Here is a 27,942-nt window from a genome sequence, read left to right as displayed (position 1 = left end):
TAAAAATAATTCTATGTTAAAACAAAAGGAATATAATTATATCAAAAATACAACCTATTTGTGCGTATAATCAATATCACTCTGTTTTAAAAAATGATTGTAGAACAACACGTGCGTGATTGATGAATTATACTGAATTTCTTTTAATTTCCATTGACCTCAGCGATTCAATAAAAATATCGTAGTTTTCGAATATGTAAATCGTTTTTTACAGGCATATTTGAGTTTGGAAACTATCCGATCAAGAGGCAATTCTGCAAGAGTATCATGCATTCGTATACTACGAACTTATGTAATAAGAAATTATGATCCTTCTAGAGATTATGCCAACGCTAAAATTCTATAAATTTCAAATGCAACAGGTAATAAAAATAAGGTTCCAGCGACCCATCGGAAAGTAATAATAGTAAAGAAATGCTTCCACTGATTAGGAACAGAAACCGTTTTTAATTCCGTTTATACCAGCCGTTCGCGATTCGGTTGATATAATTTTCTTTCAACTTTTCTGTATTTTTTTTCTTCCAATTTCATCCTTCTGTTGATGTTATCGCGATTTCACAGTCTTTATTAAACATATTGCTCAGACGTTTACATGGGCATGCTGTGCAATATTGCAGATGAATTCAACAAGCCCTGGCGTTGCCTCTGCTTTCGTTGTTCGGTCATCTAAATTGAGAGAACGTACAATATTAGAAGTATTTCGAAGCAACAATGAAATAACAGAATTCTTATAAGTCTCTAGAATTGGGAATTTATCGATTAGATTTGAACACGTTACTTGATCACGAAGCTCAGTTAGTTGCTGAGATAAACATTTGACCAAATGTTGAGTCGACTCAAGTTGAGACTGTAAACTTCTGAGCTCTACTTGTTCACCTTCCCCTTCATCAGCGGCCAGAGACTTGGCTCTCAGTCGTGGAAACCATTCAAGATTACGATCCTGTGAAAGTGCATAGAGCTTACATACATCGAAATAACGGGCATATATAAATGTACTTTTGAAAGCTCTATGAACTATTACCTTGACCATCGCGTACACGTACGATTCAGGACCTGTAAACTCCGTCGGGTCTTTCACTTTCACCAATACTATGAAATAAAGGTAATGCCACATGTTGTGCTCGTGCTTTACGTGTTCCTCAAATGAAACGGTCTTGTTGTCAAAGGCCGATCTGTTCAATCCTACAAAATCGAGAATTTTTTCATTCCGTTGATCACAAAAACAATCAAAGCCATTGCAGAACGATATCGAACGGTGCAGCCACGCCATTTAATCAGTCAACGTCTGATAGTTTCTGGGTATTAATTGCTCTGGACAAAAAAATGCTCTATTTAGATGGAATAGAAATTTTTCTAGGAAACCTCTGATTTGAATTGAAAAATGTAGCCTAGTTGAACCGTTTGATACCTGTAATTGTAAACAATCCAAAAGAATATTTGGCAGTTATTCCTCTAGTGTTTGAAAGCAGAATTCTAAATTTATAATTAGAGTAATCAAAATAATTCGAAGCTTAATCGACTTTGAAAGCAATCTTCGATTACTCATGCTACTATATTTGTATTCTCCTGGTAAGTAAAACAACGTATGTATGCGAAAAACTCATGAAAAATTGAATCGTGCAAAAATCGTGGGAAAAAAAATGTTTTCGACGATAAAGAGAAAAGACGCGTTAACTGTAAAATTTTATTTAGAGATGTAATCAAAAATAACATGCTCCAATGCTAGAGCACTGTATGATTGTAATAAAAAATTAAGTTGGAAGCGTTGCAATAATTTTTTGAGCATCTAAGCATGAAGCCAATATTGTTTTGTTGTTTGATTATTTACCCATTACCGAAGTAATCGTGAGATCACTAATTGCTTTTCGACGCAATTTGCTAGGGTACGTACCACAAATGAAGCACGTGCTTTTGAGTATCAGTTCTTTTTGCTGTTTCTCCGATCTAAGATCGGCAAAAGTATCGATGATCACACCAAATATTAAATTCAGTACGATAATAATTACGATGAAGAAGAAGAGAAGATCGTACACAACTCTCGGAACGAATAAAGCTTCCTAAAAATATATAAAAGTAAATAAAACCATACAAAAGTTGTTTATTTCTTCAGTACCTGCATGCACAATTTATCCTCACGGTAAAACAAATCTGACTAACAGACATTTGACTCTCACCGCGCTTGACGGAGCTCTCAATATATCTCCTATACCCCCGCCATTCCTTAAACCTTGATTTAGAGTCGTCACGATGCACATCAACAGAGAATCACAGGCTCGTTCCTTTGCCTCTCCGCCTACATTAACAACTTCTACCTTCCTAGACACTTCGTTATTTCCTGTCGATCAGTACACAGCTTATAAGTAACATTAAACCAGATTTCAGAAAGAATCAGGATGCTGTTTAAAGTGTTATATGTACATAAGAAATGAAATTTGCACCAATGAATTAGTTTTTTTTTTTTTTAAATATCAACTGACGCACCTTCTTCTGTGTAACGAGAGACTGTTTCCGTCGCTACACAGTCTTTGGTGTCATTTGATTTGCACGTTCCAGAAATATCTTCGTTAGATGCAGCTGAAACCGGATAAAAATCAGTTGCAGATATTCACCAAGCCCGATGGTGAAGGTTTGGCGGGTTCAAAATCCAGTTGATAATAACTTACAAATAATCTCTTCGTCAATGCTGACCAAAAAGTCGTCCTTGAAAAACATGTAGCCAATGATTGAGAACATGTAAACAAGTATCAAAGCTAGAACTGCAGTTAGAATGATAGACCGTCCGTTTCGCGTAACCGACTTGATTACATTGAGCAATGTTTCTTCACGATACACAACATCAAATAGCTGTTTAGAAAAATTTGCATGATAAACAGTTGAATGTACAAAATAACCACGACCATATGGACGTGTAGATGAAAATTTTCCGACGCCAGATAATGTCTTACCAAAACTGAGAAGAAGAAGGGATGCATGGCGATACCAAGAACACAGAAAATCAGATACGACAAATGATAAAGTAGCTCGCCATTCGTTACTATCTGGTCTATGCTCTTGCTGAGAGTTCCTTGATTTCCTATTATGCTTATTAAATGTATTATTTTCAGAAGAACCTGGAAATGGGATAACGTAATGGCATCATGTTATTTGAATAGGTGATTTACAGAATACAATGCTATTTAATCCTCTAAATGTACAAGAGAGTCATTCTACTCACAGTTAAGAATCCTAACAACCATAATGTCGGCTCAGGTCCTACAGAATATATTAAACGAAATATCGTCGCGGCAACAAATGTCCAAATTACTGACTCTCTTGGCAGAGTAACGACGATAACCGCAAAGGATAACATCACCGTCCAAATGAGCCCCGACAAATGTGCACTCAGCTCTAAAACGTAAATAATATTTTGTGTCTCGGAAATGAAATTAAATCTGAGATAAAAAAAAAAATTCACAGGTAATCTGGAAGACAATCAAATACAGCAGTTGCTGTGGGTAAAAAAAAAGAAACTAAGCAGCTTACATACGTACAACGGAGTTTCTAATAAAGAACACGAGACATGCGTATAATTATTGTCTGATGTAAATTAATCCTCACTTACCAGGTACGGAGTCGACAAATGGATAAAAAAGTGCCACAATTACATTGATAAAGACAGCACAGTTGAACAGTATGTTACTCCACAACGACATATAACTGCTTACCCAAAAAAGCATTGGTTGTCCTGAAAATAACGAGGAATTGATTATGATAGAAAAAAGATGATAAAACGTGAGTCAAAAACTGCAGACAAACCTCTGAGTTTCTTTTGCCATTTCATTTCGTTGAACATATCTTCGGTTCTTTCGAAAAAATCCGATACTTTAGAACCTTGATCATCAAGTTCGGAGGTGCTCAATACTCTCAGTTTTGTGTCCATGGTTATGAGCTCGCAAATTTCTGGTATTGGGAAGACTATTTGTTCTAAAGTTCTGTCTTGTCTAACGATCTGTTGAAAAAGAAAACGTATTTTTTTTTAGCGATTCAGCGATGGAAAGAAATTCGGTCAAGCATGACATTTTTCTGAAAATATCTGATTGATTCTAGGAATTTTCACTCACCTCAATTTGAGCGGTGTGAGTAGCGTAATATTGCAGCGCCCTGTTGGTTTTTGGATCGGCATTAGTGTGCTCAGAGGGCTTCAACATAGTCGACAATTCTTTATTGTGCTGTGCCAATTGATGACAAAGTATGTAAATGTTGTGTCCAACCTGCGAAGCAAAAATTATACGATTAATAGTTAAAAGAACGTATAAAAATTCAGTCTGATTGAGATTAAATTTCTCAATAAATTTGTTTCATACTTCTTTGGGAGAAACAGCGTCTTCCCCGTCTGTAGACGAGTCGTCGGCATCGTCATCAACGTCCAAGGATTCCTGATGAAAAGCCCTACAAGCGACGTCAACAAGCTGCCTCGGATTCATGTTATACAATATTCTTTCGGCATTCTCGCTGTCTCCTCTGCTTTCCATAATAGCAAGCAGCAATTTACTAGCGTTATTTTTCAACTCCAGAACCAAATCCATCCGAGTCTTTCCCAAAGGATTAATGTCGTTCAAAATCAACGCGGTTATTATGTCCAAACCATTCGACTCATGCGTCGCTATGCAGTTCTGATTGTCGTGACACGGCCCTTGACAATATTCCGTCAAAGTTTCGAGGGTCTGATTTATCAGAGCGACATTTTGCTCGTTTATGTACAGACCAAGAAGTCCAAGACCACCCGTAGTTGAACCGCATATGCAGTCGAGAAACATCAGAGTCTCGGATACCAGGTTGTAATTGGTCTTGTTATTTTGATGGCGAAGGAGATTCTGAAACGCGATTAAACCTGATGCATTATGCCATTGTAAACACCACTAGATCATGATCGATTAAGTCACAGTCCAGTCCCGCTAAAAATAGAAGCAGAAAATGGATCGCACACCTGCAGTTCTCTGTTATGATTTTCACAGAGCAGTTGAAGAAACCTGAGTATAGGTTGCATCACCAATACTTTGGCGCTAAGTTGACCCTCGTCCCTCTCGTTGTTGCTGCTACCGCTTTTGTGCCTCTCAAGCATATCTTCCACGACAGAGCCAGGAATCAAATTTTGCACAGCATCGTCGGCCGACGATGCCAAGTTCCTAACACTCGCGTAAGCCTGATCTGTAGAGGCTGCTGCCTGATTCAATTCTTCGCGTTGTTCGTCCGTCAGTACGATACCATTTTGTTTCCCTGCAATAAGAATGTTTAACTTCCACAACATTTAAGTTTATTTGACGATTTTCGTATCTTCTATGCGATCGAGATCAAGTCCCTTCACCCGTACCACGTTTTCTTGATATCTTTTCCATCTCCTTGCTCTGTTCCTTATCCTCGTGGGCTTTCGCAGCGATGTCCGAAGTGTTCACAGTCACAGTAGACTTGATTTCCTGTTGGGATTCTTTCATTTTGTCGAAGAAAACCTGAGAGATATTATAATCACGTTTTAGCTGTTTAAGAAAGAATGCAGACATTGAATTCCTTGCCAAAACTTAAACGGTACCTTGAAAAAGGCCTGACTAAGATCTCCACCCATCAATTTTGTGAACATGCTTTTTTGAATAATTGGATTTCCACCTTCCAATAAAGCAATCCCCAATTCCACAGCCTCTGCAAAAATACTCTGTGAATGTACGCTTTTGATGACCAATTCCACTACCAAATCGGATGCCCCTTCTCTATCCAAATGGCTTTGTACTTCGTGAAGAGTTCTCCCAGCACGAAGTAATACTTTCGCTGCAACAATAGTTTCGGATAAATTTAAAGCCCTTTCCAAAGAAATATCGATTTTTTTCATTCTCTAAAGATAGATTAAGCAAAATAGTTTCATACCTCCAGGTCCGTGGGTGACTGCTGTTGTGCAAGGGACACCGATCTCAACGGTTTCTGGCTTTTGAACAAAAGTTTTGCCGAAATAACGTATCAGGAGATTATGCCTCAACATATCACCCTGTGAAAAATAAATTGATTGTAATTTGAAAGAGAAGGTGATGTGCGAGTAAACAAGGGATTTGTTAAAAGATGTACCAATACCAGATAATCAATAGTGTATGTACAATAGGAAAGTTTATCTAGTAGATAAGTTGCTAGGCGCAAGAGTTATTAATCTTTTAATAATTCTTTATAATGCAGGATTCTGAATTTACAAAGCATTGCGTTAATTAAACTTGTTATGTGGTCTGAAAAGAGTGAATAAAGGTATATTTACTATTTACAGTGATTGTGCGCAATGAAAGATATTCGAATGCAAAAGTAAACTTAGTCCAATAACTTATCCGTGTACTATATTGAAAGTAGTCGTGTAACTTATCTATCGATTAGATCTTTGCTTAAGAAATTTACGCACTGATCAAATTTAAAGAAAAAGGTAAGCAAATGCTCGATAAATTTTTTACTTTTATTATGGTGAACGTTATTCTTGAAAATATCAACTCCAACAGACAAGAATATTCTTTAGACAAATTTTATTTTCACAAATGCAAACAGAGGTTGAAACCCAATGATCTTAAAGATTATTCTTACTAGGACATTGGTCTCTATCACGTATAGATGAAGCAGATTCCTCAATGAATTATCTGGGGTAAAAATCAATTTTCTAACTTTTATCTAACAATGCGACATTTAACATGGAATTTGAATGGAATCGTTGGATTATTTACAAACAATGAACAATATGCTGACGTATTGGTACATCGAGTATAACATTTGCATTGATATGTATCTATAAAACAATTAGTAGGCAAACTTATTCACATTTTATACTTAGTCACGTAGCAATTATGCATTTGGATTTTTTTTCAACACATGGCTGGCATTTCTTATCGTAAATCATTCGAAGAGCTGTTCGAAAGGTTCTTGTCGATACGATCAAAGGAAGGCTTCAATATCGTGAGTTTTTTATCGAGCAAATATAATTTCACCTCTTTGAACATCAAACAGATTTATCGTAAGTCATGTTTGATCGAGGTGGAAAAATTAAATTTAAACATTTGGGTATCATAAATCTTTCTATCGGTTGTATATAACTGGTAAAATAATTTATCTCTAAAGTAGGATTCCATACGGCTCAGACAATTGACAGATGAATATAAATGAGACATGCGGTACCATGAAGTCATGCATTTTTATAGGTTGCGTTACATGCTGCGCTTATTTTCTCTCTTCTCCAAGCTTTCCTAATGTAAACAATATACACAGTTTTGAAATAAATCTCATCTTGCAGCCACTAAATTAATGGTCAGAGATACTCGTCAACAGACATCATCAATTGCAATAGATTATTTTAATTTACTTTTTTCTTAGGAAAACTTTTCGAAGTTCGTGATCGTGTTCTACGACCCATTAGATAGAATTCATACGTCAGTGAAGTACCGAGGGACTTCGCAATTTAATCTCAAAGGAGTAATTCAAAGGAACATCGAACACCGTAGCTAAAAGGTAGAACTCTCAAGTTAGTCTTTTCTGGCAATCGTAACTACCAAGAAAAACAATACAAAACCAAAAGAGGCAAAAATATGAATAATATTTTCTTAAGAATTCTTAACGGCAGAATGTTTTTAAAAATATGCTAAACGCTCGTGTAGTCCATTATTCAAAAACGACTTTTTTTCTCCTTAGAGGCGGCCTTTTCCGAACAAAAAATATCTTTCAAGAAGCTAACTCAAGTATCTTTCCATTCTTGAAATACTATAATAGTCATGAAAATACAGACGTTTTATCATTTCAGTTGTATAATATCTTACTGAGTGACAAAGTACGTCATATTATTGAAATACAAAAATAAAATCAAAACACTTGTAACTTTCCAAGGAGATTTTCTCACATTTGACGGTGAATTAATTTAATAACTTTTGGGATGCTCATGAATAATTGATTGAATAATAAATTGTCTCGCGTTTAGTTACGATTGCGCTTACAAAAAAGGCATAACTTTTGTCAAACTTTCTATGTTTTACCCGCTCTTGCTGGGTCATATGACGGTTGTTGGATTGATCATTGGATTGGTTTTCAACGTTGGACTCCGTTTCCGTATCGGCCACAAGGAGAAGACCTTCAGGAATTTCCACATCCTCCTTTGCAGCATGAAAACGTACACCTTACCTACAGATCTATTCTACTAGCCCATAGCAGCTTATACTCACCGAGGATAGAATCCAAAGATTTTTTTTTGAAGATGTGATATCGATTTGATGTCAGTTTTTTTTTTTTTTTCTCGTTTTTTTCTTTTCTTAGCAACTCAACATCATGAATCAACTCAAAACTTATCGCTATCAATATTAATGATAGTATTATTATTATTAACAATTTGTTTTGTTCAAGCAAGCAGCTTTAACCGTCTCTAATTGCCGACAGATTAAACTAGTGTGCAGCGACATTAGAATTGTTTGTCTCTTTAATTTTGATTAAAAAAAATAAAAATAAATATATCAAAAGCTAATCAAGCTAATTATGTAGATATTAGAGTGGTTCTTACATGGGATATTTTTTAATTATTTCTCCTTCCATCCAGGGGCTTAAACGCTTTCAAATTTTTAAAGAAAATTGTTCCCTAAAAATCGACGCTAAAATAGTCCACTTTTTTCAAAGAGCGAAAATAGTTTTTCCCATGTTATTTCCATAAGATTCTTTAATCGCAAAGCGGACTATCTTAGAATTGACGTTGAGAGCTCGAGCTTTCAGGGATTTTTTTTTTTAATTTGAAGGTAACCCTATCAAGGAACACCCCGACGTAAACAAATATATACAGACACAAATTTTTTCAATAAAAGAGACAAACACCTCCTCGTCGTATTATCGTGAACTGATATTCAGTATGAACAATGAATTCCTAAATCGAATATCATGCTACTGTGATCGCCTATAACTGACCTTCTCTCCGTACTCCGTGTCGATAGCCATCATTTCACGCAACGTCCGCAAGACTTTGACACAAAGTTTCTCTTCCTTCTCTTCGAGTAATTTTTCGGTGTGTTTTATTAATCTAAAATATATCAATGACAAGTTTAAAATAAAATATATCATTTCAGCAAAAAAACCATGTAACTTACAAATTGGATTGGCTAAACATGAAAACTCTCAAACATACAAATTATGTCACCTGTTCAATGATATGCGGTCCTGTACGGGGTGATTTTAAAGCTCCTGTATTTGGAAATTTATTCACAAAACTAATATGTGCACTTACCGTCGTATAAACCCGCCGTTTTCGCACCGTTTCCTGGCCTCTGTAGAAGCTGGAAACAGTAACTCGGGTCGATACAGTATATCGACCAGCAATGACAATTCCGATTGAACAAGAGGCTTCAACTGTTCTTCGAGAAGAGAGACTATGTCTTGGAGTCCCTCGATGATGGTACGGTCAAGCCTCATCCACTGCTTAAAAAATTTTAACAGTCGTTGGGTCAGTAGAATCACTTGAGAGAATAGTTGTAAAAAGAATGAAAGAAAGAATGTTTTTAGGAGGGCTTGAGGTTGAAAGAAAAAATAAATCGATCTTTTTTTATCGATCGGGTTTAGACAATTCAATCGCCAAATTTCACAAAGAGATATTTGCTGAGATCGTGAAACAAAGGTCGTTAGGATACTGTGAAGAATTATTACCTGGCTTTGACTTCGTTCGATCTTCGGTTGCTTCGCAGCCTGAAGCCACTTGCTAGTTTGTCTACTCAGCATCGCTGCCTTGTTGAATATTGACGCGACCTGACCTTCGAGGTCTGTCGGTATGGCGATCCCTCTGCCTTTGGCTGTCAGGATGAAAACAAGGGCTCAAATATGCTCAAAAAAGTTTTTTTATACGAGAGTTTTCTATTTCAATTAATTCAAACAGCCTTACCAACATCCGACAAGATTCTTATGCAATTTTCAACGTTGAATCGTTGACCAGAATTAAGCCAAGAGCACTGATATACTTTCAACGCGGCGTGTAACAACTGTATGAATATCGGCTGGCGTGTCTGTCGAGAAGAAAACATTCTGTGTTGTATAAAGTGGAAAAATTTATGAGACGAAGTATAATGATAAAAACAAAACTTTGACTTTTGAATGACGTTCAGTGTGATTAGTATTTTACAATTTTCAAAGATGGGTTACAAGTCATCCATCATCTGGCAAGGCATAACAAATGAATCGATACAAGTAGTCTAATGCATTTGCTGAAAATTTTTTTCAAACATTTATAAAACTTTCCAAGTTAGAGTAAGTACGTAAAATTTTTTTAAACGGATTTCATTTACATAGGATCTTGCTAATTTGGTGAAAAAATTTATGCTCTGGCAAAATGTTTAGAAATAAGTAATTCATACATGAGGATGAACAAGATGGAGTAAAGCCGGTACTTAAAAAATATCATGCTAACCATGTTACTCACGTAATCGTCAACGTTATTATCACTGTTCGTATCGCACTCCGTTAAACTCCAAAAAAGTCTGGCCTCCTTGAGGTGTTTCTATTACGATAACGAACCCGCCACCAAACAGAAACCAGGGACACGGCACCCAAACGACATCGGCAAACCCGCAGAATTTGATGAGCCGCAGATGGGCGGTTGACGCATGCCAAAAACACACAACATGCCGCTAGTGCAACCAGCGAACCAAACACACGTCCGACTACGCTATTACTGTACTACTTACACCGCAGTCGTCAAAGTTTTTTGTTTATGTCAGAATCGTGTGATCAGTTTTTTTGTCAAAAAGAAGTAAAGTTACTTTACAGTTAATCTGACGTGTGTTCGATTAATAATATCAGGTGCCTTTATAACTACCATGCAAATTGTTTTATCATTTTTCTTTCATACACCATTTTTCATTTCTTTCTTCAAATTTCAAGTCTTTTTATCCAAAATCTTTTTATCTAAAGACCCAGTTTATCGTATCGTATTAGGTGATTGTAAAGATTAAGATTCATCATTTAAACTAGCGTTTTACTTCGCATTACCTTTGTTCTAATCCGTTATCTAGAAGCTGTGTAATTCTACTTTCTCAGTATTTTTTCGTGTGAGGCTCAAATCAACGTTTGCATTATTCTAATGAATTACCTCAGGCTCGTGGAACTTCGATTGTAAAGCAAAACACATAACAGAAAATTGAAAATTTCAGGAATAAGCAGGTAAGCTGAAGAAAATCCCTTACCCCAAACTTGCTGTTTAAAACTCATGCTTTTTCGCTGTGCAAAGTATTAAACCAAATTTGCCATTTCTACATCGCATACGATGTCGTATCATGTCAACCCGTCTCATAAAATTCTCGATCCCGAACCCAACAGAGATTCACCCTTCAATGACCAAGCAAATCAAAAAATCCGGCTTACAGAACGTTTCGTAACGCGCAAAGTTTTACAAAGCAAAACTTCAACACAGCGAAAATATCGGTAAACGAGATTAACCAAGAGATATGGGATTCAAAATCAAACCAATCTATAACACCGATCTTTTTTTTTTTCAAATCGCCTGATCATCGAATAGTTAAAATCTCAAATATCTGCAGCGCATCTTCAGTTCAGAACCCAAAAAGTTGACGATCAGCATTTCTGACGATGTAAGAATTAGTTTCACAATACCTGCACAGTTGTGCTCTGATCGGAAAACGGGCTGTTGAAGAAGGTCGAAATTACGTTCATCAAACCAGTGGTAACATAATTCTCTAGCGCAATATCAGCATGACGTCGATCATGAGTTGCTGCGGCAATGACTCCCATGTCAACGATGAATGATTTTTCAAAAAGAGACCACATATGATTCGAGGTGTAGATTTCCTTCATTTCAACCTCAGTATCGATGTAACAGTGGTTCAAAAAGTTTATGTAAGCGTCCTTCACCTGCAAATACGATCGTAAATTTCGTTACTTCGTTGTTTAATTTGACCGTATTCTTGCAGTGTTATAAATTTTTTACGGTTGTATTATTTACCTCTGGTATGCAGTCCTGGTGCGATACCATAACAACTATATCGTCGAGGGGAAGTAAACTGTGGCACTTAATTTCTGTATTCACATTTTTCCCCATTGTACAGCAAGCCAAGAGTCTCACTAATTCAACATGATACCTATAATGTGGGCAAGCAGTAAAAAAGGATAGAGTTATTTCATGTCGTTGTGCCGATGGTAGCATTTTGAGCGATATTCGATTCTGATCCGTTTACCTAAGTGGACTACTCTCGTCCATGCGATGCCTTTCCGATCTCATCATTTCGACAAAATGATTGAACGACGCTTTGTCGTTGTAGAAAACTAAGACATCTTCGCCAGCTTGAACCAGCTGAAAATAATCATAGAAATCTTTTATTCTGACATGAAACTCCGTAAATTAGGTCCAATTCTTCAGCTTGCAGACTTGAATTCCAATTTCTGAAAAAGTACTGCCAATTGTTCGCACAGTTGGCTCGCTCCAAATGTTTCCGATTCCATTTTCAAACTCACCTCTTGCATAACGAGTTCCTGGCACTTTCTTATAAATTGATTTTCAGCCTTGACGATAGTCTGTAGAAACTTCAGATATTGTACGTGCCTTCCATGGGTTTCAATGCAATGAACAAAGTGCTGTATCACCTTGGGATTCACTTCATTGCACAGCGTTGAATTGTCTTGGAATATACTACAAACAGTTTGCGCTTCCCTGATACCGGGATTCAGGAACAAGTCAAGCTGTTTATGGAGCAATGCTTGATTCTGCTGATTGGCCAGGCAAAAGTTTTGAAGAAAATCGTGAGCGAGGCGCATAAGTTCGTTCATTCTGACGTCTTCTTTAGAGTCGAAAGGAACCTGAAGCAGGTCCAAAACGACAGTATGCACACCGACGTTACGTAAAAGTCTTTGCTCGTGCTTCCTAGCTTTAACCTGACCCCCGGGAAGCGCTTGAATGCACAATTTATTCATCCTGATCAATATTTGTTGAATTTTTTTGTACTCTTCGGCTTGCTCGGGATGTAAGGGCGGTCCAACATCTAGATCAATGGCGGAACCCTTTTTATCAGTTGTGGATAAATGTGGAGGAGCTTTCCTTGGTGCGGCGCTTTCCTCTTCTTCGTCTTTGTTGTTTTTTTTCTTTTTACTAGTATGTTCCTCGGTAGCTTTCGACTTATAAACCCAAAGCTCTGACTTTTCTACAGACTGTCGTAGAACGTCCAGATCGGATTTAATCTGTTTATAAGACTCGACGTCACTGTCGGATACCAAAAGTTGGACCTAGATGAGATAATTGACATACTTGAAAATATTTGTGGTAGAAAATTCATAGCACTGAAGTGCCTGCCTCGTCTAGCGACAAAATATTGAGAAAAGGCGATAACCGAACATATACCGCTACATTCAAGGAGATTGAAATTTCCAATATCGAACCTGCTTGAAAGCCTGCAGGACTTCTTGTCGCTGACTAAAGTGTCTGAAGAGCAGATGCAGAGCACCGGAAACTAGCGGCGGATAATCATGCATGGCTAAGTGAAGCAAAACTCGCAGAAACGTTCGTCCGCCTTGACCGTCCAGATCCAGTACTGCGCACTCCTCGCTAAAAGCGCGTCGGCGTTTGAACAAGACAGAATGAAAATAAAAACATTGCGGTAAATATTTCCAAGATAAAGTAAACGCGACACATCGATAGCTCTACTGCGCTATAAGCATGGGTATTAAGAGCGAAAGGACGGAGTTTAACTCACCTACTGCCAAATATTCCCTCTGCTTGGGAACCGATTGTTTCCAAGTTAATCTCTTTTTGACGAATGCTCAAATCTGCTGACGTTTTCTCAGTCTCGTCAAATTCACACTTGAATATACTGAGAAGACAGGATATCCTATAATCCAAACGGACGTCCAGAATGAACTGCAGGATCTCGATTATCTTCAGTTTCGTATCCATAACCAACGGATACTCTGTCTTCATGCTTGGTTTCGGACGGGGCGAGGATGCTCCCGTCAGTACCTGACCGGCAGGACCGAGAGTCAGGCTGGTCATCACCGCCCCCATGTCTCCGATGCATCGCAGAACTCCTCCTTCAGCTGAGGTGCAAATTTGAATTAATTTATTCACTTATTTGTGCAATCGACAAGTAATTATTATCAGCGTTCGCTTCGACACTGATTTGCAACAGAATCTTCAATAGGAATCAGACCACAAATTGAAAGCAGTCAAGTGTTCAAGTTCTTGTGTTTTTTTTTTATGAATCTTTTGGGTAATTCAGTTTCTGGTGCTGATGAGAATCGAAATCGAAGTCAAATATTCAGGTTCAATGAATTACTGTTAATTGCAGTTTTGAGAATCTGATAAATTATGAAAGAAAAACGCGATAAAAATCAATCTTAATATTTAAAGAGACAAATGAAAGCTGAAAATGTAACCATTAAAAAAAAAGCAATTATACCTACCAACGAAGCTTGTAGAAAAGACTGTTTTAAAACTAAAAGCATGAAAATTCGATTATATAATTATCCTAATTCTAAGCAATACAAATCTGTTCCCACTACCATAGCAAATAATAATGAAACGAGGCAGAAAAAAAAATAGTTAGGTTGATAAAAATAGTTTACAAAAAATTTCACAGCTCAATTCTTGATGTAGAAAGCCTAATATGGTCTATACAGTGATGTTTAGTATCTTCTCCATAACAATTTCGATATACAATTAAAAAATTCGCCATCGTAAAATTTTATTTACAGCAATGTTGAAAATAACGTAAAATACTTTGTAAATGTAAGCATTAATGTGTTAGAGTCGAATCACTCATGACCAACGACATGAAGGCAATTACTGGGTTTAAAAGATAGAAAGTTTGAATAAGCACAGTATAATGTAGGAAATCAAATGCAAACTCTAGGCCTCGATGCACTGATCTTGAGTATTTTACTCTCGTTAGGAGCCAGCAAATTCTACAAAAATCTATAAACTACAAATACGTTAGTCGTGGGTTTACCTTCTTCCGCCAACTCCGTATTCTCACAATCAGCTGTATGAAATGTTACAGGATAGCTGGTTAGTTGAAAATATTGTTAAACTATTCAGAATCTTGATGATACGTAAGACGCGTGGTAGAAACTAACATTTTTCAATTCATGCCTCTTCCTGAAATACGTGTACTTCAATCTTCTACACCCACATTATTGAAGGTTTTCAAATTTGATTAAAAAATAGAATTATGAAGAGAAAATGCAGACGGATAAATATTCCAATTGTGAAAAACCAGGCGAAGACAAACTTGGAGAATTAATTGAATAAAAACCGAATGCAAGAATTTGAAATCACTTCAAATATCCAATTTGAATGGCACGTTGAAAATCTTTCAATAGTCGCACAGAAATATTGTAGAATTTGTCTGAGAAAATAGTTTAACATTATTAAAGCAGGTGAAGCGGTATTAGCGAAACTTACAGTGAATTTCACCTGTAGGTATTTTTCCATCGTTGAAATCGTTCTCCGATACACAGTCCAAAATACTCAACAACGTTTTTGTCAATCTCAACAAATCGCTGAAACTGTAGAATCCAAAGTATATCAAATCTCGAGCCAATTTAACAACCTGAAAAAGCGTTCGCATCATATTTTTGTTATATTGAAATTTTCTCATTCGGTCGTTAGAATTTTTTTTCAAAAATAGCACCTCAAATGTCAGCCTATTTTGTTCCTGATCGGCAAAGGACCACATCTTTGCAACTACGTTGCAGAGATAATCTTCGACGAACATTATGGTCGAGCTGAATTTCGCACGAACAGCTTCCTTGTTCTGATCCGGTGTTTTGTTTGTATCGTAGCTGCAAATTGACGATGGTGTATAAATGTTTTCAGACTTCGAATCGCAACAATCAATGGAATTTTTAGCTTTGTATAAAACAATTTGTCAGAGACGACTTACTCGTTTATACTCATTCTCGGTGGTATTTCTGACCATAATCGAGCATATTTTACCGGTGTCACTGGCTCTTGAGGGTCCCTGTCGACATGGAGATGCAACATCAGCCGACAAAAGGAAGCTCGCAATCGATACGGGACAGCCTCGTCCGCCATGCATCTGAAAGTATGAGGTTTTCGCATGAGGAGAGGTAGTAAACTGCGTCAGGAACTGAAGGATAATTGTTTTTCCTCAACGTCAGTAATAAATGTGTAATAGGAGAAACGTACTTCAAAATCAAATCGATATCCAAATGAGGGGACAGATTATTCAGAGCCAAGTATTGTCTGTTTAGACACATGTTGCTGAACAAGTTCAGCTGATGCCTGTAGTAGTCTAATATAGCGGCAGCTTCGACATTTCCCATTTTTGCATCCCTTGACAATTCTACAAGGGATGTTTCCATGGATCTCTGTAAAAAGTAGTTTTTTCAAATAACGAGTGATTGTCTAGCGTAGATTTACGAAACGTGGGAAAACTTACCTCCCCGTTTTTCCAAGCTAGCAAAACTTCCAATTCTTCCATTATAGTTATTTGTGACTCTTCGTTGTCATCTCTGTCGTAAGGTACTTCTACTTCGACAGGCATGTTCCGTATTCTAGGTATACAAATTTAACGAATTAAATATTATACGAACGAAAACAAAATATTTTCACAACTTCTGAACAACAATCAAATAGATTTACCGAGTATCGATGAGTATATCTTGATTCTTGGTACTCAGAACGCTCTTGCATATCAATTCCTGAGTAACGGCAATAGCCTTCTTGTTAGATATACAGAGATCAGATAAGTAGTCGAGAAAACGCGATTCCCAGTTGTACATATTCTTTCTAACCAGTCCAACAAACGTTTCGATTTCTGCCGCCGTTATGTGCTTCTCGAGGAGTTTTCGATTGTTGTGCAGCAGCGCAGTTATCGTATCCTCTGCGAGTATGTCGTAACCAATTTGCTTTTGCATGAAAGCAAAATGCTTGGCGATGTATTCCTAGTGTTAAAAACAAGATCGTGTTTCAGTAACAGTTAATCACCAAATCGTGAGCAAAAAATACTCTTTCATCTTTATCGCATAGATTTGTTAATGAAGTGTCAAAGTTTTCCGTAATTTCATTTATACCTGATTTTTCCTGTAATCCTGCTGCGATAATCTTAGAATACGATAACATAATCGAAACATATATTTATACGGAGCGTGTCTGGGATCATTGAGCTCTTCTATTCTAAGAAATGGTCCTTCCCCAGCAGCAGATTCGAGAAAGGGAGCCTGAAATGAAAATAAAACAGGTATATTTTGATTTTGGTAAAAAAGTCGTAGATTCTCGCGAGCATCGATGTAACAAAATGACCGTTATAACATGCGATTAACTTACTTGAAGAATCTTGAACAGTTGTCCTAAAATGTACTGCTCTCTGAGGAGTTTTTGTCTGTCTCGTCCAGCGTTTGTGACGATCAGTTCCAAAGCCTCGGATTTGTTCTGTTCATTTTCTCGCTCAGCTATAAAATATACTATGTCTTGAAGTAGACTGGTCACAGCTCGTCGCTCGTTATGTGAGATAGTCCCTCTTTCCAGCTTAACGCTCATTGCAGCCAAAACCTTGCAAGCATCGTTAGCAAAGTCCAAGTCACGAACTTCTACGGGAGTAACAGATCTAAGTGCAAAGGCTTCCTTGTCTTCCTTGTTTATCGCGCATCCAACCTGATGAAAACCAGAATACAACCATTAACTCGATAATTTTCTTTCGCCGTTTCCAACGTGTTTTCAGAATATTTTTCTTTTCTTTTCTGAGCTCTCCTTAAACCGCTTAGTCTGACCTTCGACATCACAGGTTTCTCGTCATCCTTGTCAATCGGTATACTCGTAGAATGGACCCAAGTGTTCGTACATATGTGATGCAGCCTAACGTACGACGAGTGAGGCACCAAACTGTCGCCCCGGGTCAAAGTGGTTGGATCCAATTCGAACAACGAACTGATTTCGTTGCTGTGCGGAACAGATACTAGCCGATAAATCTGCCCTCCTGGTTCTAGTGAATGTGAAGAAACAGAACATAGAATTAAACTTGCGTACATCTACAAATTCTATCCTAATTGACGAAATTGGCAAGCTGTACACTGAGGGAAAATAGATGATGATAACTTCAATGCAGCATTTTGTGCAGACTTCATACAGACGAAAGTTCAATCAAACATTTCCAAACAAATTCACCACAAAATTGTAATTAAAAGTAATGATAAAACTTCATGCAACTTTCTAAACAATCAACATTACCAACAGTATTTTGCAAAAGATCAAGTTATATCTACTGTCATACGCTCTGTGTATTGAATGCGAGATGTTTCAAGCTTTCGGAAGAGGAGATAGCGGCGATATAGGTAATAAGGCATTGCTCTTAGCTAGAAAAGGCAATTTTCTCTTGCAAGCTCCGAACGTTCTACAATACTATCTCGTCCAAGGATTTTTCTGATGATAAAATTCGTGCTACCTGACGGAATACACCGTCTTCATTCCGCATGCCTTACCACGCTTGCCTGATGCCATTTCTCGTGGTTCATCCGTGTCCACTTCGGCAGCAAGATACTGTCCGGTAGCTAAATGCTTGAACCTGAATAACGAGTTCCAGTGTCCTGCGCCACCCCTGCAAGGATCGTGTTGAACGACCTGATGAGAAAGAAAAATCACCCTTCAATATTCACACATAAACAAGTATGAACGATTAAGGGTGCTGCGAAACTAGCCTCTATTTCCCACAAAGCTTTGCTGCTGGTGGCAGCGGTAGCGCTAGTCCTTCCCGTGGTTCTCAGAAAGACGTGTTGTTTCTTCTTGTACTCGTCCATAGTAAGAAATTTTTCTTGCTCGGCGTGAAAGAGCCTCACAACATCGCCGCCCTTCAATATCTCGTCCTGATTCTCACGGTGTTCCATAAAAAGTTGAATTTTCCACGAAGTTGACGAGTTGACAACATTCACCTGAACCAAACGCGTAAAATTAGTGAATTCCAAAAGAAAACCAAACCCTTATTCGCGTGTTACTATATTTATTTACACAAATAAGTGACGAACCTCCTTGCAGCCTGGATTATCACTGAGTTCGTAATTGGCGGCTACGTGTAATCCTTGCCTCCCAGCATTGACGGGCTCCATGATAACTTTGTCGCCGACTACAACACTGTCTCCGTCGCTCCTCAGCTTGTAAAACGGAGTTATGTAAAACCAGGAGCCCTCGTTTCCATTCGCGTCCAAGTAAACCCGCATCGCGTTCTTTTCCAGCAATGCTGGCAGCCTTTTATTCACAGTCAAGAATTTGTTCGACTTGAGATGCAGAAGCTGAAAGGATACATTTTTCTTCTTACTAGATCCCTACTGACCGCAGACACAGCTGCGACTCGTTGGTCAACAAATTCGTTTGTATTATCCAATCTCTTCAAGCCTCGTAGAATTAATAGCGGTTTGATAAACCTAGAGAACTGAATTTTTGCTCTGCGAATAATTTGATTGTTCGGAACATGCGTTACATCTGCGTATTGCTTTGCTATAATAATATGCAGAACATGCCTAGAGGTAAGAATACTTACCGCTATGACTTAAAGGGTTAATTGAGGAACATTACACCATAAATTTCGAAAAATAGTAAAGTTTTTGAAAAAATTTTTAGCATTACCTGAATAACGTTACCATAAGCGACCACCGAGCCCATAACTTTCTTATGTTCACTTTCATTTTGTTTTTTCTCGATCTCCGCTGCATGCTGTTGAAAAATAATTGTTTGATATCGTTGGAATTTTGTTTAACTTCTGTTTCTTCTTCTTAGTTTTATTTTATTTTATTTTTTGTAATATTTTGCTAAATTACTTACGTGAAGTCTCTTGATTAATACAGCGTCAGTGCTGGAACTACTGCTCTGCTTAGCTGCATTCCAGAACTGTTTTTGAGCAGAATAACGATTCGAGGGGCATATTTTAAAGAGGCAGTCTGTAATCAAGGAAGAACAATATTAATTACGAACGATCTACTTCTCTAGATATTTCACCGACAAATTTAATGGCTCCAAGACGTTATTATGTTTTGAATTACCTCTAAATTTTTTCGGAGGATTGGTGAGATCCCCAGCCTCCGGACACACGACGCATCTGTCGTCTACGAGGCTGTATGAAAAAAAAGACAAAAAAAAAATATTAATAAGGACATAAATAACAGAAATACGAAATTTCAGATTCGATGGTAAGTCTGAAAATTTTCTAAAAAGAAAAATGTCAACTCTGAAATTTAACCGCTTTGGTTTTGATAGCGTAAGCCTGAAGGAGAAAGTATACAACCGTTACACCACAGATAAAATAATTTTCCTTTCATTGCGCTGCTCGGTTATTCAACCGAATCAAAACTCCAAGGCCATTGGATGATTTGTTTAAACAATAAAAAGGAACAACTCAAAATGCAAATACATTGAAGATTTTAATACCCGGAATGTCCAGATTAAACGATTTGTAATACAAATCGGTGAATTTCTAATCAATAAGTAATAATTGGTGATATAATTTTCAAGGAAAAGGAAGAAATTAATAAAAAATTTAGCCAATAAGGCTTAATGTTCTTTCAACCTTTTACACTCTTTAATTAACAGATCATAGGAATAGTTCACAAGTTCACATTTATTTATGAACCACGTGTATTCATTCTTACAATATTAATATTAACAGTTTGATCAAGTTTCTCGGAGTTCCAAAGCGTCAGAAAAAGGAGGAAAAAAAATTGATTAAACAAAGAAGAAAGAAGGAACTAGAATACACCCGAGCAGGAAGTACCGAGCTTCCGTCTTAAACATCCTTTTGATCAGTTTGAATTTCTTTCGGCAGTTTAGTTTCCTTCAGTCAGTTTCCTTTGTGATCAACGCAGTTTCGTTTGAACGGATGTTAATTCTATAGATTTTTTCATACTCTAATAACTTCAATCGTGAAAATAATCCAGAATTGTGATCTGCAAGGATTGTGGAATAATCAAAGATATGTCAAGAAGAATATTGCGTAAGAAATTAACAGATCTGCAAAGACGAGGGAGATAAATGAAAATGAAAGAAGAAAAAAAATGATCAAAACTAAAGTGTCTCATTCAGGCGATATTCAGACTTTGAGTAAAAACTAATTGAGATAATAGTTTTGTAATTTGCGAGCAGCATTTATTTCTTGCTTTGTTTTTTTTTTTTTTTTTTTCTTATCTAAAATCATTTTCCAGCTCTTCGTAAACAAAGACGGTTTACATTCAAGCTGCAAATAGTGAAAATTAAATAACAAACACTTATCAAGTTTATTGATACAACCACCTTGTACTTACATACTTCCGACTAGTCTAGTCTAGTCGTCGCAGGTTTACTTTTTGATATACATGTCGTATCTTATACTGGTGTACGTGTGCAACGATATAATAAGCGGCATAAATTATAGCCAATGAACGTGGTGGTTATAAAATCGGAGATGTGTTGATTTGTAATTATTGCATAATTTATCGTTAACTTCAGTTTTTAGTTATAAATTTTTTCTCGCATGGTGTTCTTTTCTTTTTTTTTTTTTTTTTTCTTTTTTCTTTTTCTTACTTATTCTTCGTCGTTTATAACTAGCTTATTTGATATTTATAATTTTCGTACACATATAAAGAAAGCGTGATCCGCGTTAAAACGGATTGCGGTAATAATTATATATGAGTTTGCCTTATTTTTATCCCACTTTGATAAGAAAAACTTGGCAACAAAGTAAGAAACTTATCATTATTAATCACAATATACACGTTATAATGTATTTACATAAAGATTTCTACGTTTTCTAACCGGAAATCGTGGTTTTTCATACCTTCCAGAAATTATTGTATAAAACAACGTTTCACCGATTTTTTTTTATTTTCTATTTGTATATATATATATATATATATATATATTTTTTAATACACCTCACAAACACAACGTTTTTAAATCGAATTTAATTTAAAAAGAAAATAAAAAAAACTTTTTGAAACCAACCAATCATTTACTGCAGTTTTGTTACACATAATATACGAATTTTAATTCACAAAATTCCGACAATTCTTGCTGCCTCAGCATTCTTAATTCAAACTCTCATTCGAAAAGTTACTAAAAAAAATTCATGTGACGTAAAATATCCGCAAAAAAGATAAAATTTGAATAAAATAATGAAAAAAAAAAAAAAAAAAAACGAAGAAGAAGAAGAAAGAAAAAAAAGAATAAACTGCCGGCAGGCATACGTAAATTCATCCATTGAGTTTGTCAGTCGTATAAATACGGACGTGAAAATACGCTAAAAATAGTCTTAGTATGGGCTAAATTTATCCATTCATACACAGCAATAGGAAATATTCTTAGATCCTGATCAATATATTTTAGTGCAGGACATACATTTTCCTTTTTTTTTTTTAAATCTACGTATATATATGTATATCTAGATGTATAATACGTATATTTTTCATGAGGGTGAAGTTTGTAACTTCAACGTAACGAAACGTTGAGATATGGGGGGGGGGGGGAGGGGGGGGGTCGCTAGTTTTGCAATTTTCTAGTGACTTTGAAGTGGTTTTCAAAATATGAACATGTTTTGTGTTGGTTTTTTCTCACCAAAAGCTCCAAAAGTTGTGCACATCGAATATATATAAATTTTATTCTAAAAAACACGTAACGTTGCTTCTTTTCGCACAAATAATAAAAAAAAATTTTTATACTAGACCCAGGATTTTAAACAATTTTTGCAAATATTTAAATTATGTCCGTACCTCACATGTTAGTTTGCAAGATAACGTAAGTGAGAAAAATTCACTCGAAAACATTAGAAAAATTTTCTGCTGCTTTTCGAGAGTTAGAACAAGAATATAAAAATTTGTGAATCATATCCTAGAGGTCTTGGGTCAGATCATGATCGATTTGGCATGGAATGCCCCATATATATAAGCAAAATTAAAAGTTCATCATATGAATTGGAAAATCGAATAGCAAAATGAACTCAACGTGTTTATAACGGAGGAAAACTTTTTTGTTTCTGCCACATTATGTAAAAATTTTTCTTTTCCAAACTGGTGCAAATTTATATACCATTTGAAGACAATTGACTGCGCCGCGGATAATGAATGGGCCGATAAAAAAAAAATTCACGTATTCATTCCGTCCCCATATGAAATTTAGATCCATGAAATAAAATTTTCAATCGTAAATTATCTATCTATTTTCTTCTTCTTCTTGTTGTTTTTCTTTTATCCGTTAAGACTAATATTTACATACCGATAAGATGTAGATAGAACTGTGTGGTTAGCGATATAATATATATATAATATACCTAACGAGTACGTATTATAGACAAAATTTTTCATTCATTTATTCATTGCTCTTTAACTTTCTCCCGCAGTTTCTTTTTTTCTTCCCATCGTTAACTATAACATTTATACACGATATATTATGAAATTTCTGCGGAATCATAACAGAATGTAATCGTTTCTTGAAATTACACATACACCCTTCAATTTATACTGTAAATTGGAGATATTATTATTATTAAGAGTGTGCGTTACTGCAGAGTGCATTGCACAACAATCATTCGTGTCTTGTATAATAGCTCGTACCTCTAAAGGCTTCTCAACAATATCGAGATCATATTTCAAGCTCTTTTAACACATTCAAGAAAAAGAGAAAAGTAAACATAAATGATTGACTTGGACGGTTGTGTAGTTAAAAAGAGGACAATAATGCAGAGCTTACAAGTTCCTTGTGCAAATAATGTTTACGTAATTAAACTTGTACCAGTTTCTTTGTAAATAGAAACGTGGCGTACAATTAAATGTAATCGTACAAGAAATGCAACATTCCTTCTCTAGAAGAATAAATAATAGTTGGAAAAAAAATGTTCAATCGAACTCTAAACCACGAATATAAAAGTTTGTGCGTATTTTTTTTTATTTCGAATATAACCAGATTGTCTCTGCAACGAATGTATTGGGAACAAAATAATATATAAAAATTTGAAAATATTGAAAAGGTTGAGAACCATACAACGGAAGCCGCTGTAATAAAATTAGAAAAGAGTCGACACGACGTTACTACTGAAAAAATGGAACTGCAAGTCTGGAAGAATAGAGTAATGTGATACTCAATGTTGTTCAGTAGACTTAGTTTCAGTAGCAAAACAATGAGAAGGTATAAATATCACAAGTTTCAAGACTAAAACCTGCCCTAAAATTTGAGTAAATGTAACAATACAGCAATTCCTAAGTAAAAGTTTTGAAGATAGAAGATGAGAAGAGAGGGTCTCGATTTCAGTTATAAACAAATCTATCAATCTATTATTGGCGAGAGATGAAGAGCAGATTATTAGGATAAAAAGTATTTCATCTCACCCAAGAGTGGATAGAAAACCGCACACATTTCCTTCCGCGTAAAGGCTGACGATGTCTCCGTTGTGAAGGAAACTTGCCGAGCCAAGTATTTCCCCCATATCTGCTATTTTCAAGGTGTCTCGCACCTCCGGTCTTCCTTGATGAAATTCTAGGAGACTTTTGGCTCCTTAATATCGTAGTTTTCCCAACATCTGAAAGTTCGTTCAAAATGTATCGGTTATATGGAAAGATATTACGGTTCTGGACTTAATCATTTTTTTAGGATTACGATTATTTCTTTTTTTTTTTTATATATATTTTCGTTTTTGTTTTATGTCTTTTACTAAACGAACAAAAGTTGAATATTCGCTGGTAAGAAAGTGTGATTCGTTTTGAAATTTTGATTTGATGATATTTTTTTATCATGTGAATGAGAGAAAAAAAAATTTACAAACTTGCAGGTATTAATAGCTTGGACGTAATTGAACAGGATGTAAACACAAGAAGTCAAGCTCATCAATTGACCAGAATTTATACTCTTTATTCTTATAGACACTCTTGACTCTTGTCATAAAATTCGCTACAGGATTGAAAACGGATTTGGATCATCGTTTAAGTTTCAATTTTTTTCAACGTTATCAAAATCCTTAAAGCTTCCGTTCCTCAGTTAAAAAGTATTACTGAAAATATTTGCTTAGCTTCATTTTAAGAATGAATAAACGTGTAATTTATGACAATTTTTTTTTTTTTTTTGTTTTTCTTTTTCCATCGATATGCATGAAAAAGAATTCAGTCTTTGAGCAAAAGGTAATTATTCGTATAGGTGAGTTGTGAACAAATATCAGTGATAATTGAAACAGAAAAATTCTTTTGGCTAAAGATAGAGAAATTTGAAATCGTAACACAGTTCACCTTAATGTCATCGCCAAACAGAAAGATATAAAGAAGAAGTAAACATTATTTTGTGTATTTAAGACTATGCGACCTTTTCATTCTAAGCATATCATATTGGGATCAATATCATGATAAATATTGAGCAATACGTGACATCACATCTGCATAATAATCGGAGTAAAAACAATATATGAAAACAAGAGTAGGAGAACTAAAGACATAAATAAAAAAAAAAGAGAAAAAAAAAATAAAATAGAAACTATTCAAGGGTATAATAACGAAGGACAAGTGACAGTGGGGAAAAAAGGTGAAACCATCGACAAATAAAATATGAAAAGAAAACAACACGCCTGCGGTTATATACGTATAAGTGAGAAATCGTGGTCACATTGAAAACGTTACTCAAGCGAATCAATTAGCGATCGTTAACGAGGTTGAAGTTAGTAACGTTATCGTAACGAACCGTTGGGGAAAAAGTCACTATTTTCTTGATTTTAAAATGCTTTTAAAGGAACTATAAGGCTTGGAAGTATGAGTGTCTTTTGTTTGATTACGGTTTATTGAATTTCGAAAAAAAAAAAATTTCGAAATCGTGAAATAATGGTTTTTCCTCAGCATGAATCAGTACGATAATCGTTAAGCGTATCGTCGATGCGCGAGACACTCAACGAAAATTTCTACATTCTAGGATTTATAACCTTAAAGCATAAGTGATCGGGATACACAAATATTTCCGCGCAACGGATAAAATAAATAGCATGGCAGCAATCTACCGGAAAGTATAAAAAAAAAAAACCGGTTCGAAATCGTGTGAAATCATCTGCGCTCATTTTCGACCTTCTTTTCCTTTTCCCCGTCCGTTTCTCGATTTTCTAGTAACTTTTCAAAACGTTCTTTAGAACGTTCGCCGCTAATCGAGTCGCGATGCGTGCTGAACACATGCCAAAAACAACTGACTGAGCTAATCGATTGAATGCAAATTTAAATCTTCTAAGAAAGCTCGAATAACTATTTCGCGGTAAAAAAAAAAACGCGGGATGAAAAAGAAAAAAAGCAAGAAATAATAGCTACGAGTAAACATCAGCAGGTGTCGATCTAATGCGAGAAATAACGTGCACGCAACACGTAAAATAATTATAGCGTTCATAATTCAAAACGTGCCGCGACTAGTTACATTTTCCCTCGCGTCTTGCCGATCTTCTTTTATTTGGTTTCACAAAACAATTGAGACTCGCGACAGACTCTGAGGCTAAAGGCGAATAATGCATGTCTGTAAGATGCTGGGGAAGAATATGAAAGAAAAGAAAACTAGGTGTCCCATCTGTCTTCGTCGGGTCCTTAGATCGTAACACATAACGTTTGTATCTACATCTATTTTATGATATAGTATATTTAAATTTATACCCAGCTAGGCTGCTGGCGTTCGGTTTGCTTACTTTGGGATCGTGATGACGTAGCTGATCCTCACAGCTGAAAGTCTGTCGCGTTGACACTAGTCGCGGTTTAACGCAAGTTTTTAGTAAACACACACGCACACACTCGCGCACAAAAAAGTACACGAAAATATCACTTGGTTTTAAATCAGGACGAGCGGAGTTTATCTTGTATTTCCTAGTTTCTTCTCGCCGTACTGTCAATTCCAAAAGCATCAATAAAATAATAGTAACAATTATTTATTACGCGGTTGACGAAACCGGGACACCTTATAGCAAACGGTTGTAAAGAAACCGCCTTTAATTTCTCATGCATGCACAGTCTGTCAGCCGGAATGATTTTTATCAATTTCTATACTAGCCGGCTGAAATGAATGCATGTATGTATAACGTAGACAGTCACGCTATCGATTCACTGATCGGGCCGACGGACGGAGAGAATGTTTCTTATTTCCCCGTTTATTTCTTAATAACAACGCATCGCGAAGTAAGAAACAAAATTATCGGCGAGCTAATCGCACTGCGTTGTTACACGCGCATATACATACAAAAAAGCACGTACTCTACACCACGTCGTTGTCGTCGGCTACGCCTGTGCGACAATATTGCCTCGTTAATATTTTATTATTTGTTTTTCTTCTTTCTTTTCTAGGTATGCGGCACCTTAACGGCGACCTTCGATTCATCCAACGTGTTCAAACACCGACATTTATTTGCGTGAGCGGATATGGGTGTAGTATAGCTATGCGAATGCCGCACTGATCACTTGCTCGAATTCCATGAAAAAAAACACCAACCACGTTCACACGCATTCCCGCACACCCATTGCAGATGTTCTCTCGCCGGTGGCTGAGGAGCGACTGACTGACCGAACTCGTTTTCCATATCCATCCACATACGTATCCAGCACATACTTACACACTCCTACATGTCAATGTATGTATGCACTTGGCTCGCACTTACGCTGTTACTCATACATACATAAGTACATCCGACACATGGTATGTCAGGGGAACTTACGCAGGGACCAGATAGTAATATGGATACCGGATAATCGCTCGAATTTTAAAAAAGAAGCGACCACCCTAAATAGTATTTGCAGTATTCTGCAGTTTGTGCAAAGATGGAAACACAGTCGAAGGGTAAATTCGAATCAAAGCATCCACGATTTTCGTTCGATAATCAAATTGAATATACACATATGCGTAAATGTATATATATATGTATATACGAGTACGATCACCGAACCCCGTAGTTCTATTTTTGAAACATATCTGCAGCACTATCTCTTCTACATCCCCGCGTATTTACATTATATCTATAT

The 27,942-nt window shown here is 36.3% G+C and overlaps 1 protein-coding gene across 3 annotated transcripts; it reads right to left on the bottom strand.

Annotated features, from left to right (window-relative positions):
* Nucleotides 1-169: 169 nt before the first annotated feature.
* On the bottom strand, nucleotides 170-27,029 carry LOC124411612 (inositol 1,4,5-trisphosphate receptor). 3 transcript variants are annotated; one of them, XM_046890839.1, is made up of 47 exons: nucleotides 26,622-27,029; nucleotides 24,313-24,503; nucleotides 20,005-20,075; nucleotides 19,787-19,902; nucleotides 19,592-19,678; nucleotides 18,994-19,257; nucleotides 18,670-18,900; nucleotides 18,454-18,592; nucleotides 17,746-17,957; nucleotides 17,303-17,629; nucleotides 17,050-17,196; nucleotides 16,619-16,920; nucleotides 16,416-16,530; nucleotides 16,163-16,344; nucleotides 15,897-16,052; nucleotides 15,645-15,795; nucleotides 15,416-15,563; nucleotides 14,961-14,993; nucleotides 13,710-14,049; nucleotides 13,396-13,561; nucleotides 12,478-13,242; nucleotides 12,201-12,316; nucleotides 11,969-12,104; nucleotides 11,620-11,877; nucleotides 10,418-10,507; nucleotides 9,896-10,016; nucleotides 9,664-9,806; nucleotides 9,248-9,438; nucleotides 8,932-9,043; nucleotides 8,019-8,135; nucleotides 5,896-6,013; nucleotides 5,567-5,799; nucleotides 5,351-5,486; nucleotides 4,967-5,256; nucleotides 4,344-4,853; nucleotides 4,101-4,250; nucleotides 3,796-3,988; nucleotides 3,602-3,724; nucleotides 3,215-3,387; nucleotides 2,946-3,110; nucleotides 2,664-2,844; nucleotides 2,482-2,574; nucleotides 2,175-2,335; nucleotides 1,892-2,057; nucleotides 1,022-1,182; nucleotides 779-940; nucleotides 170-666 (listed from the first exon to the last, which is right to left on the bottom strand). In XM_046890839.1, exons 2-47 carry the CDS (start codon nucleotides 24,408-24,410, stop codon nucleotides 589-591), a joined length of 8,427 nt encoding a protein of 2,808 aa, XP_046746795.1. In that variant the 5' UTR covers nucleotides 24,411-24,503; nucleotides 26,622-27,029; the 3' UTR covers nucleotides 170-588. The 3 variants fall into 3 exon arrangements, with proteins under 3 accessions (XP_046746795.1, XP_046746796.1, XP_046746797.1); XM_046890840.1 differs by having other exon boundaries at nucleotides 9,248-9,435; XM_046890841.1 differs by lacking the exons at nucleotides 8,019-8,135; nucleotides 10,418-10,507 and having other exon boundaries at nucleotides 9,248-9,435.
* Nucleotides 27,030-27,942: the final 913 nt, after the last annotated feature.

This window comes from Diprion similis, chromosome 10 (genome assembly GCF_021155765.1).
Source record: "Diprion similis isolate iyDipSimi1 chromosome 10, iyDipSimi1.1, whole genome shotgun sequence".
NCBI lineage: Eukaryota > Metazoa > Arthropoda > Insecta > Hymenoptera > Diprionidae > Diprion > Diprion similis.
The sequence above is the reverse complement of the archived record's forward strand: the minus strand, read 5'-3'. Positions and strand labels throughout refer to the sequence as shown.